This window comes from Lonchura striata, chromosome 3 (assembly GCF_046129695.1).
Source record: "Lonchura striata isolate bLonStr1 chromosome 3, bLonStr1.mat, whole genome shotgun sequence".
Classification (NCBI taxonomy): Eukaryota; Metazoa; Chordata; class Aves; order Passeriformes; family Estrildidae; genus Lonchura; species Lonchura striata.
Window position 1 is genome coordinate 15,786,987 of NC_134605.1, and position 13,331 is coordinate 15,800,317.

Below are 13,331 nucleotides of genomic sequence, written 5' to 3' on the forward strand. Positions count from 1 at the left end.
TATAAACCTTTCTCTGTGAAGTGATGCATTCTGTGGCAATTATATGATATTTCTCTCGTATGTATAACAGTTTAAACACACTTCTATGAAACCTAGGTAATGCCTGTAAAGAGTACAAAAATGTATCAGTATTATCACAGCTCTATAATTACCTTACTTAATGACTACTGTAGTTTTTTAAAAGCAATAATATCAGTACTGCTTCCTTGTTAGTATTTTGAACTTCCCCCCCAAATTATTGTAAAGTGCTCTCTAGTAGTGTACAGAATATGTAACATATTTCAAGTGGATTTACTTATCAACTTTTTCTAGTGATACCAACAGCAGTAGTGTGAAATATATCTACTCCATTTACTCTTATCCATTGCACCTACTTTCTTTTTCCCTTTAATTTTTATATATGGTAAAAATTTCATTGAAGAGAGATTTTAGATGACAGGACTGTAATTTTAAAACCAATAGAAGAGGTGTAAGCAATTTGAGCTTAGCTGAAGCATAATCTTAGGTTGTCAAGAAGAAACCCATTCTCCCTATGCTAATCAATCAGTATATCAACCAACCAATCATCTCCTCAGCTTAGCATATATCCTAAGGTTTGATATATCTATTAACTGCCCATCATGCAGCTGGTCTCCAGTTGATGAGATTCCCCCTATCTTGGCATTTGGAGGCAGACAACTGAGCTATCAGAGCCTCAGATAAATACTAAAGTGGAGATTTCAATCCTGTTCCTGATAGCAAAAGACAATCCAGGAATATAGAATATATTTTTAGAAAAGAACACATAGAGAATTACATTTTCAACAGTGTGTTATATGTGAAAATTGCATATATTTCATGATCCCTTCTTCCTCCACCCCCTCCCTTCCCAGAAGTAGCAGGAAATTACTCTTATATTGTGGCTCAAACTCTTAACAGAAAAAGAGAGCAAGAGCTAAAATTAGTTTTTAACTGCTAATTACTATAATGGTGTTATACAACTCGTTAAAAAAAAAAATTGGTTTTCCTCATTATTGCAGCATTGTTACTCTATTGATGAAGAGCTCTATGAAAATAGTGTGTCACAACAAACTTAAACCTTCGGGGAAAAGTTTCAATTTCAGAAGATTATACACCTGCCTCTCTATTTGTGAAGTCTGAGCTCAAAACTCATTAAGTAAAAACATAAACTAGGTATTGAAGAGTCTACCTGTTAATATGGAAGTTTGACATGAGGTTTAACATAGTGTTTCAAGGTGCAAGAAATGCTGTAGAAATTGGTGACTTACTGTGTTGGCTTTGTCATTAGTAAAAAACTGCCTCAAAAAAATAAAGTGGCCTAAACTGCATTTTTAAGAGCTTGCTACTCCCTAGGGAGAATCCTAGGGTTGCCCAAGGGTCTGTGGTCACCATGGAATGTGATGTAGGACACAAGTGACAGGTCACCCACTCAAACTGCACTGTCAAAAGATGGGGCCCAGTTTCTGTGCTAGCATATGACTGAGCAATTCCTGAAGTCAGAGGATGTGCGCTCACTTAATTAAAAATTTGATCAATGTGTTCCCTGACCTACTAACAATAAACATAAACATATTGTTATGAGTTTAGCTTATAGGCCTTTTCGTGCTTTCATTTAATTAAATTGAGTGTAATGATTTGCTCTTTTGTTCCTTTGTTTCTGAGACTCAAACCGCTGAATATTCTGAAATACATTTTCTCAACACTGAAAAATGGCATAAGTCCTTAAGCTACATATCCTAGACCACAGTGTTCTTGATACAAGAGCACTTCTGTGTCAAAGTGTAGAAAAGTAAGTTTTTATACATATCTGCAGTGGTTTTCAGCAGAATTATTGTAGCACCTATCTACGTTTTTACGCCTTGTAAAATAAAAATGGTATGGTTTAGAACATGGTTTATTGCAGTAACATGGAAATGTGAAAGTAATCAGGGAAAATATTTCAGGCTACTTTGAAGACTAAATTTTAATCTTATCACTTTTATATTCTTCTTTACTATGACCCACTGAAACACTGATTTCCTGAGAAGGTTACCCTTGGATTTGACTTTACAAAATGAACCAAAGCACTAACATATATTAATATGTAAAGGCTCCTTTGTTTCTCAGAAAGACCATACATATTTTAAATCCAAGACTGGTTCATTAGCTGGGATACGCAGGCATAACATCAGATGAAGATCTGGCCCATTGTATTTAGGGGTCATGAAAAGTTCCAGACCAATAGCTGTGGTTCTTACAACCCGTTCAGGCAAAACCAGCTTTCAACAATGGTAGTGGAAGTTCCCTTGTGTTGCCATGTGAATGTATGTCAAACCTCTCCTGGAAGGACCTGGAAGATCCTGAAATCCTTGGCCTTTGAGAAGAAAAATGTAAATACTTTCCTTTGATATAGATTTGCCTTTACTCTTACAGTCTAAATTCATATGGAATGTGGACCCATAAATAGATGAAAAGTTTGGTTCATCTTTGTGCAGCATTCTCATTTATAGAACTCGTTACAAGTCTTATTCCATGTAAGAGATGAAAACAAGGTTTAGTGATCTAGAGAGATTTTGAGCACCTGCTGCATGGTGGTTGTCAGTAGTGCAGACTTTTGAAAATTACACGCTTAGCACCAGTTGAAATTACCCCAGGAGAAAGAATCAAGGCCTCTTCACTACAAGTACCTAACAAATTTATCTAAGAATGTGAAGGATGCATGGCCACCATTTGCTAGTACATGAATTTCAGAGTACACTGTTTCATTAGACAAATGCTGCCCAAAGTCTTCAAATTGAACCATGCATGTAATTATTATTTCTCCTTGTACCAAGTTTATATATCCTGGCTGTACAGAACAGACACTTTTCTAATTGTTTGGTTAACTACATAGAATGGTGGAGTTTGATAAAGGAGAAAAGTATGAGTCAGAAGCTGCTGGGACCTAAAAGGTCTTGTCATGTTTAGTTAATTTAATGGGAAAAAAAACCAGAAGAAATCCAAGTTCTAGACACTACTTCTGAAATCACCCACATAAATTACACTTTATTTATCTTGAGCATTATGTAAGGGTGCATAGGGCAATTACACAAACTTTCATGTTCTTTATCAGATACTTGAGGAAGATAAGCAATATTAGTAACCCACATTAATCTATGGGTTTTTAACTTCTCTACCTGTCATATATCTCTAAACCTCCAAACAACCAAATGAACCCAAACTAGCCATGAAGCCCCACGGGGGGAGAAAAAAAACAACCACAAAAAACCCTCCAACTACTTTTCTCACTTCATGTATAGACAAAGTAAAACTAGGATATTGGAATTGACAAAATAGAGATATAAGGCTACAGCTGAGATATGGTTGATTGTATCTCTAAGCTATTGTGAATACTGAAAAAGGGCAGTTATTTAATTGAGCTATCCAGCTATTTGCCTGGACATGGTTCTTTAAAATCTTCCTTTCTCTATTTAGTTTCTTGTTTGTGAAACAAATAAATATGTATGCGCTCCAGGTTTATTGTTACATATTTAAATAGTCAGTTAAAAATCATTGAATATAATTTTTATGCACTTCTCAGAATGAGTGCTCATTTAAATCAGATATTATGAAAACCAGATGACTAATCCTAAATTCAGGTGTACTACCACTCAGGCTAGGCAGATTGCTAGTTGATCATGCTAAGATGCTCCCTTATCCATTATTGGATCTGAAAAAGAGGAGGATTAAGAATTATCTGACTTCTCAGTTAATGTGCAAATCATCTAAAAGCTCAGCTTAGAAAGGTCTTAGAAAGCAGAAAAGAACTAAAATAATAATGTCTTAAGAATTTTTAATAATTTAAGTGTGCCGTATCACATTTTTAGAGTGAAAATAGAGTTTTGTGGTTTCTATCTCAGATGGTCTTTTATATCTGTCTTCCTGTTTTTGTAATTATGTATGAATGTGCTAGAACTCTGCTTCTAATTAAATTTTTTTTATTGCAATTAGAAGTTGTCACTTGAGACAAACTCACACTGTTGGAATTTAATAACAATTATATTACTTTCAGACAATAGTAGAAAATAATTTCATAAATATCTTTGGAAATGAGCATTAATCTATTTACTTTTACCAAAGCATACGGCAGGGAAGGAAAAGTATGTTTTGGCAAATATATTTGTATAATGGATCGATGATCTTTGCAGGATTTTTTTTCTGTAATACATATTTCTAGTATCTTTCTCTGCTCTTGGTTATGGTGAAAAACACTCTTCATTGAAGAGATTGAAACACTATTTTTCTGTATTTTCAAGGAACAGGAGAGTCTGTGAACCAGAAGGCATCTCTTAATGTTCCCTCTTTGCATTTTTAGGCTAGTTCTGCTGTTTGCCATAGTAATATTTGTTTTAGCATTTCTATCACTCCAATATGTATAGTTGCCTTTCAAAATCTGTGAAAAGTATTTAAAAAGAAAAGAGAAAATGCTAGTATTTCAAAACCCTATTATAATGCATTTTCAAATATGTCAGACACATCTTTGTTAAAATTAAACCAAGGATTGGTTTTGAGCGAATAGCCCTATATCCTTACAGATGCTGTGGATGGATGCATCTAAGCTGCTTATTATATTGATGGGTTTTGCTGCTCTGCAGCAAATGAAAACAGGCAGCTGCTTCCTCCATCAAAGCAAAAAGCAGCCTGAGTTTTTATTAAACGAGTGTTCATTTCTTCTATTGCCAAAATTCTTACACAAAACAAAAGAGCAGTTTTAGCACATTATTGCTTAACTAGACATGAACAACTGACAGCAAGTGATAAGCCTGTCTGCTTTTCACAACTGGTAATCATTTTTGGAATAGATGTTTTAATATAGTTGAATATAAAATTTTGTAATTTACATCTACAATGGTACATAAATTTATAGATCCAGTTTTTTGCAGGAGAATGAAGGCTATAATCACAAAAGGTTTGTTCCAGTGTTGTTTAATTTTTAATAACTATTTGAAAACTAGGCACCCCCCCACCCCCAACACAAATTCATTCATTTGAAAAAGATGTTAAAGACAACCATACCAGTAGATTTGTAGAGTTGGCCAGTTTTTCTTATGGAAGGGATATGCGTACATTTACGGCTTTGACATGTTACTGTATTTCCACATCAGTTCCACTGAGCTTCTTAAGTTTGTGCTCTAAAAGACGTTTGCAGATTGCAGACCATCATGTTTCCCTCCTAGTCGTGAATAATAATGAGAGTGAGAGATACATACAGTGCTGAGGCCATTTTGCCTAGGCTGAAGATCTCAGCCAGTGCTTATACATATTTTTCAATGATCTGAATATCATGAATTCTGCTTTAGATTGGAAGAAAGACAAGAGTTTCTACAAAATGTATGTGCATAGGGAAAAAATGTTTCTCTTTATATTCTTTTCCATTCTTTTCTGGTGTACTTGTACCTTTTCAAACTCACTTATAGCATTCCTGCTGTGGAAAAGTAAGCTAGCCATTCTCCTTGCCTCAAATTACTCCTCTTCACTGGACTTAAAAGGTGGTTTGCCATCTGCAAAAGCCAGGTGCAGTAAGGCACAGATACAAGGTGCTACTGTAAAGGCTATTAAATAATTTTATTTTTTCACACTGTGTGCATTTATTTCTGAAGTTCCTCACTTGTAAATATTCTTGGTGTAAATTTCAGAATAGAAGGCCTCAGATTGGACAATTGGACTTTCAAAATATGTTAGCTCTTAAAGATGCTGGTATTTGAGGTGGTCAAATATCCAGAGGGACACAGTATTTGGTAGCTGTCCTCCTTTTGAAAATCTGCTCTCAAATAATTTTTGTAGTAAATAATTATACAGTTCTAGGCACACCATCTGCAACTAACTTGCAATGATGACCCTTTTTTTATCTGCATCTGCTGTAGATAGGTGTAAACTTAAAATTTTGTGTACTGAAAACAACAAGTATTTTCTTCAGTGAGTTTTTTCCTTGCTTAGCAATTTCCCCCATTTCTTCATTTTACTAAAGTGACCAGGTTTGTCTTTGGATTATGGAAGTTATTTTCTATGGAATATGTTCACTTCTCTTTGCATGCATGTTATGGTATCTAAAAATTGAATATTTGTGGTATTAGTGCCTTATGATGTATGTTTGTGTTAATTCAGTACACTTTGGGTGGGATCTTAGGTAGCAGGGATTACTGATTATCCTTTCATCTGTGTCATATTTTGCGTGCTGTGTGAATAAAGGAATGAAAATAAAATATTTTCTTCCTGACTGTACTGATCTTTACTTCCATACTATACTTTTTTAACAGTAAAATTATATTGAAAAGGGGCTTGAGGTATGGAGTTTGATGGAAGTTTAGAGCTAGAAATATTTTTGAGAGCTATCTATGCCATCTAATTACAGCAATGCAATTATTTGCAGGTAATCTTTACTCAAGCAATTACTGAAATTAGAACACCCATGTTATGTGTTACTACCAAGGTGTATTTGGCAGACATATGCTGTGCATCCACCTTATATCTAGTCTTAATTGTGCTATTCATAATTTCATGTTTCAGCTTTGACTTGGAAGTGAAGTTTACTGCTCCACTGACAGAAGGGCTCATAATATTGGTTAGAATTTAATTTTGAAATTCTCTCCTAAGTACTGTGCTGTTGAACCTTGATTTTGATCTGCTCTCTTACATCTTCAGCAGATGTATTACCCTCAGATCTGCTTACCCTCAGCAGATGGACTGTGCTTCTTGCTGTGCATGGTTATGGTGATCCACAGAAAAACTAACCAGGGTAAAATTATCAAACTTACCTTCCAATGTGACTTGAATACAGTCACATAGTCATTAGAAAATAAGGTTTGATACTGTAATATTAGGGTTGTGACAATGCTATAATACTCTAAGAATGGAAGAACCTTATTTTAAGATCCCAGAATTCCTTATGTTATATTCCTAGAATATATTTTTCCAATAAATACTTTAGTTTTGAGGATTTTCATCTTCTCTACAGTCTTTTAGCAAAAGTGATGGGGAATAATTGCCTGTCTGGACAGGCTATTAATTTAACACCTCTGCACAGTCTATTGTAGTGCTAAAGATTTTTCTGCTCTCCACTAACCATGTGTCTTGGTGTGGAAGGATAAAAAGTGCCTTACTTAGGGTCAGAAAGCAGTTCATCATTGCTCAGTGCAGTTATTGGTATGACTCTTGTGACAATATTCATCATTTTGCCCACATATGCTTTCTTTTTCCTCTCACTTTGATGACTATTAAAGCAAATAAGATGATTTCATGTAGTCAAGAATCAGGACATACTAGGAAAAATATCTTTTTGAGTGTATTCATATGGGAAAAATGATTGACTTTTCAAATTTAAATTGTCTTTGCTTTTCAGGGTAAAGATAGGATTTGTACAAAATTTACTTGAGACTTGAAATGAATAGGAAGACATCTCATGGTTTAATAGTGCAAATAAAAGACAAAATTTGAGTGTTGAGATCAGACATCTGTACATGTGGCTTTGAGAAATGTGAATGCTAGGGAAATGTGAAAATACTTTAAATTTGTCTTAGCTTTGTAAGTAACTTCTTAATCTGCTAGCATGAGTTAAGCACATGTGGGACAGCTTATACCTCCTACTCAGAGCTCTCGGGGACAGCTCACCTGTCACCTCCACTTGTCCCTATGTTTCCTGTGTGTAGTGCTGGCAGACAGTATACAGGAGAGTTCCACTAATCTTGCACTATCCCAGTTAAAGTAATCAGTACCTACCACGATTTCTTTGTACCTGTGGAGCACTGCTGAGACATAATAGCTCCAATAGTCAGATGTCTTTCTTAAGAATACACGTCTCAAAATTCTTTTCTACTGACATGATGTTCTTTAAGAACTTCACATCAGATCTCAATATTTTTTATCCAAAGGTTGACAGCATTCTGTAAAATATGTAGTAAAACGCAATGAGGAGAGAAACATTTTTTTTTTTTTCAATACTGGATAATTTATTTATGGTAGACAATTTTCTGTACTGTCAGAGTATTCAGCATTTTTAGATTTGTTGCAGAAGAAGCACAGGCTTTGTGTAGCTTTGGACTAATGCTCTAGATGAATGTTAAAACACAACATCCTCAAAAGATTGTCTACACGTGGCTTAGTCCACGTGGCTTGAAGGCTGCTTTAAGAAACTATTGTGCCATGACTAGTGCAGAAAGACCTGACACTTTCCAATAGTAAGCACTATGAAGGTGATAAAACCAACTTAACTTATGGTTCTTTCCATTATTATGATTTTTTAAATATTGTTCCTCTGTAGGAAGAGCTTCAATACCATTTATTGGTTACAGCATACCTCATGGGGTAAGGATGACTTGGGTTATTTTTCTTGGTCTTCACATAATTTCATTCTATGTGTCTAAGTAACTTAATCTGTCCCTGTCTCTTACTTTGGTCCCTGATGTGCAAACTTGAGATAGTAAAAATTCATTATACCATCAAGTTCTTGTGAGGAAGACTCCATTGCTGTGGTGACATTTTATGATATGGTGACAAGTGCTGTAGGAATGCCTGTGTTTTCTATGGCTGTGATACACTTGTAGCATTTCCCTATTCACCACCATACAATTTAATTATATTCTTTTTCTACTCCTTCTACTTTTATACGTATCATAAATCTGTCTGGAAATAGACATCATCTTTCTTATGGCATTTGTAGTGAGAATCCTGCTCCATCCTAGTGGTGAAAGGATACTTCAAGAGTTGAAATGTGGGCAGGCGTGAGCTCTATCTCTGTCCCATGTCTTCAGACATGCCCATACTTGAGGATTTCCTTTGAACATCAGTGCAACTTAATTTTTTCGTATGTTTCAATAGAGATTCCAGTGCTTTCTGGCAATTAGTCTCAGTTTCAAGATGTAGTTATCAAGGTGCTAAAGAGTTTTAAAACCTCTAGTAAATGTCACAAAATAGTTATTTTTGCAAAAAGAAACACTTGTTTCTCTCTGTTTCACCATATAGTGAGATTTTTTTAGCCCTTCTGTCTAGGACTTGAAGAATATTTATTGCCTTAAAAAGACAAGCACCATTTGGGGGGGTCTTTTGATATTATTTTGCCTATCCATCTGTAAATAGTTTGCTATCGTGTAAGTAATTGTGCATGTAAATAGGTAGACTCCAATGTTATGTATTTATAATCAAATTCAGAAATCAAAATGCAAATAATTTTATTTTAAATATGAAAGAATTATTTTAAGAAACTTAATCCATATCCATATGTATGTGTTTTCAGGAAATAAATTATGCTTTTCACAATGTAGTAGTAGTTGTTAATTCATAGGAATTCTGCATTGCTGCATTACAGCTGTATGTTTTCTAACAGAAGCAGAACTATCTTTCTTATATTTGCAACTTCAAAATGTAGGTCATTGTGTTGGCGAATGTAGGTCAGAGTGAGGAGGAAGAAGACAGAATGCAAACTCCTCCACAAGGATCTTTAAGCTTATCCCTATTTTGAAGGTAAAGAAGCTTACCTACCTGTTCAGGCACGTGAAACTTTTCCTTTCACTAAAATTAACACTGGTGTGCTGGCTTCTGGTTTCTTGGCTTAGCTGGGAGCACTGTGTGCTTCCACACTTGTGACTTATTCATGAGAGGACTCCTGCTTCTTTAGCTTCCAGATGCTTACACCATTGCTGAGGTGATCCTTCCTTCCCCGTGGGGGGGCAGTGGGACGGAGAGCTGTGTGTCTTGCTGGCATCTGCCTAAAGAAGAGCATTGTCTTGGCTAAAGGTGCTTCACCCTGCTCTCAGCACGGAGCTATCTGATACCTCTGCAGTTCCAGCCAGTATCAACATTGTAAAGGTAGCAGGGGAAGGAATGGTGACCCCTCAGAAAAGATTCACTGACACCATTCAAAGTGCCCTCTCAATAATAACTGCAGAAAAGTGAGAGACATTTGACTGAGGGTACTGAAAAGTCGGATGTTGAAGGATGTTTGCTACCATTGACTAGTATTTTTAAAATTCACTCAGGATAGAAGTTTGCTGTAAAAGGGTTTCAGTTTTTTTATGTTTGTGGATGTGTATGTTTTTGTAATGTGAGATATGAGTATTATAAAGGGTGCTAAATTAGCCATGTCTTCACTAAATACTAAAAAAACTTTTATTGCTTGAGTATACACCAGTCACTGCAAACTGCAGCATTCTTTATGTTACACACTAAAATATTTAAACAGTCATTATATTTATTGCAAAATCTGTCATTTTAGCATATTTAAGTGCTCAAAAGCATTGAAGTGCTTAAAGGGAAATGAAAAAACCTGTATAATTCTTTGTGTATGTTTCACTAAAGAATGGACATTCTTGTGTGAGTATTTTATTTTAACTCTTAGCAAGTCTAAGCAAAATAGCACATTCAAAAACACCTGATCAGACTGAACTGTCATAAACAGGACAAATACAAGTATTGCATTAGTATTTTTGTTATACGTGTCGTCATTCTGTTTTTCTCCCTTTAAAGATCTTTTTAATACAAAAGTTGTATACAAAATCTTGGACAAATTCTGTCTTGGCTTTTGATTGATCTGCATGCAGTCAAGACATTTTTAAATTTTCATTATTTTTCACTAGGAGTAAGGGTAGTTCAGAATACTTACTGGATGAAAAGGACGAATTATATTGATGATGGTTTCAGTCAGCCTTAAGTGATTTAAAGGATGACAGTTTTTCTCCCAGACTTCTGGTTCTGTTAAACATAGTGATGTTTTCAGCCTTGAGAACAAAACATGGTAAAAATGGTCTAAAGGATACACATACATAGTAAGCTGCATGGAATTCAACTTACTTGTCTAGAAATATCTAAAAGATGCTCTATGTGTCAAATAAGTTTACTGGAAATGTTGAAATGTCTGTAGTTCACGTTTGTGTCTCAATTCTTAATGTCATGTATTGGTGGAGGGGGGAAGTCAACTCTGGATTTTACCTGTGGGCAGACACGTAAACATGGTTTTTAATTGCTAAGCAACTCCAGATGAAAAACACATACAACCATTATCCAGATGCCTTTGATTCTTCCTCCTTTAACTTTGGGAGCCTTTGCAGACACAACTCAAGTTCCTGAGTATAAGTCTGGTTTCCTCAGGCCCCCTCTAGCAATGAAGTCTGGTGCCTGCAGGAGAGCATTCAAGGCACACAGGACCTGTGCTGCCTTCTCCATGGGCCACAGCACTTCTGTTGGACATTCCAGTCAGGTGGGAAACTGGTCTGGCAAAACAGCTAATTTCATGAGAAACTGGTTTGGAAGAAATAAATTTACATGGAAGCCTCCAGGTAGTTGTCAATCTTGATGATGACCAGTGTAAGTTTTATCATGGAAGCTAATTAATTAATAAATAATACAGATTAGGTGAAGGAAGTGTGATTGCTCCTGGATATTTCTGTAGGAGAACTAGGGGAATTCAAATTAAAATGGCAGGGAGCAAGTATAAAGTGAGAGAGGAGGGGTTTCTCTTTGCAGCAGGGTGAAACTGTGGTGCTTCCTGGTGCAGCTCTGGAAAATTTACCACAGAGCAACCAGAAAAATCCTTCAATGCCTGTTAAGAAGAATTTACCACTAGTATTTCCTCTCCTCCTTCTTCTAAATTTCTTGAGCCACAACTAGAAATCACACTTTTATTGCCCTAGTCCTGGATTTGTCCTTAGCATGTGCTGCTGGTCAGTCTCCCTTACAGTCAGACTGATGCCTGACCTAAGACAAACTAAGAGAAAAGGAGCTAAATAAAAAGAAACTGGAAAGAAATTGAATGACTGTAGGAGGATGATGATGATGATGATGATGATGATGATGATGATGATGATGATGATGATGATGATGTAGCTAATGAAAAACTAGAGGGCTCCTGTTGGAAACAGGGAACAGGGAATATTTGGCCTTTCATCTGGCCTGGTACAAACAGGTTGATGTTCATGTGAATGCCCAAGTGAATTAAATTTCATATGACTTTTAAAGTCTTGAGTATTGCATGTATGTGTGTAGACATAGGAGTATGTTTATGTGTGTGTGCATGTGTCTATAAATTTCTGATCATTAGTTGTGATGAAATCTATGAAATACTCACTTCCTAGGTCTTCTTTCTATTTTTCTTTATTCCATGTTATTAAGGCAAATATAGAAAATAAAACACTGGGTAGAGTTCTGCAAATGGTAATATGCATTCAAATATTATTTTAGACCAGAAAAAAAATCTGTTCTAAGAAGGCAAATATCTTTGTTTTATAGGTCTCTGGCCATCTGAAGAAGTTCTGGCTTACTACTGCCTAAAGCATAATGAAATATTCAGGTACAGAGTTAAACATAAAAAGATATTTTCCAATCTCTTACTTTTATTGTATCTGCATGGTAAAGATTACTATGATTTAAGTCTTCAGATTAAATTTAAAATGTTCAAGGTGAAAGCATGTTGCTCTTAACAAAGAATTCTGAGCTGCCTTTGGGTACTAATATTGCACAGCAAGCTTTCTGCTATATGTCAAAGACTTTTGATTTCCTCTCAAGGCGTTTTATTTCACTTTGATTTTTGGGAAACAAAAGTGAAGCTCCAATCGATCAGTGCTGATTGTGAAGGTCAGAAAAAATAAGATATTCTTTAAACTGACATCTGTTGCAAAAGCAAGCAAAATATTATCTGGTGAAATACATAAAAATCACTGCATATAGTAAGAGGAATTTGCACCTGTTTTTATGTGCTAAGAAACAGTTTTGAAACATCCTTCACTTTTATTCCAAACTTGTAGAAGTCAGCTATCAAGGCTCCAATAGGAACATCTAAATATAAAATCCATCCTGCGTCCACTTTCCTTCCCTCTGACTATACGGAGATTGGCACTTGGAAATCTTTGAAGTTTCATTGTCTAGAGAATAAATAGGGTGCAAAAAAAGCTATTGTAACAATGCATTTGGAGGCATAAATTCTGTTCTGCGTGAGGGTGTAAGGCAAATACCAAGTAAACAAGTTTGGAGTATACAAAATCCCAGTCAGTGTAAATATGGTGTTGAGCAGAATCAGGAAGACCAAACTGTAAGTCCCTGCCCCTTGTACCAAATGAGTAACTTGCTTAGAATCCTGTCTGTAATCAAAGACCTGGCACCAAAGTGTGCCCTGGTCCATAAAGCCTCATTCCTGCTCCATCCATCACCTGAACAAAGTGCAGCCCATTAGGGGAAGCAGCTCATATGCCTGATCTGGCAGCTACAGCTCCTTCCTCCCAGGTTGGTTGTGTGCCTTCTGCTGCTCTAGTGATGTCCCTGTAGCACTTCACTCTCTGGCCCCATGCTCAGATGCTCTACTTCTTCTTCAGGGCTCCTCACAGCAAACC

At 35.9% G+C, this 13,331-nt stretch overlaps 1 protein-coding gene across 1 annotated transcript in view; it reads left to right on the forward strand.

Moving 5' to 3' along the window:
* CAMKMT (calmodulin-lysine N-methyltransferase) overlaps positions 1-13,331 on the forward strand; it is a 208,983-nt gene that overhangs the window by 153,765 nt on the left and 41,887 nt on the right. The window contains exon 4 of the mRNA XM_031504266.2: positions 12,235-12,295. Coding sequence (XP_031360126.1) covers positions 12,235-12,295 — 61 coding nt within the window. The remainder of the gene's footprint in view (positions 1-12,234; positions 12,296-13,331) is intronic.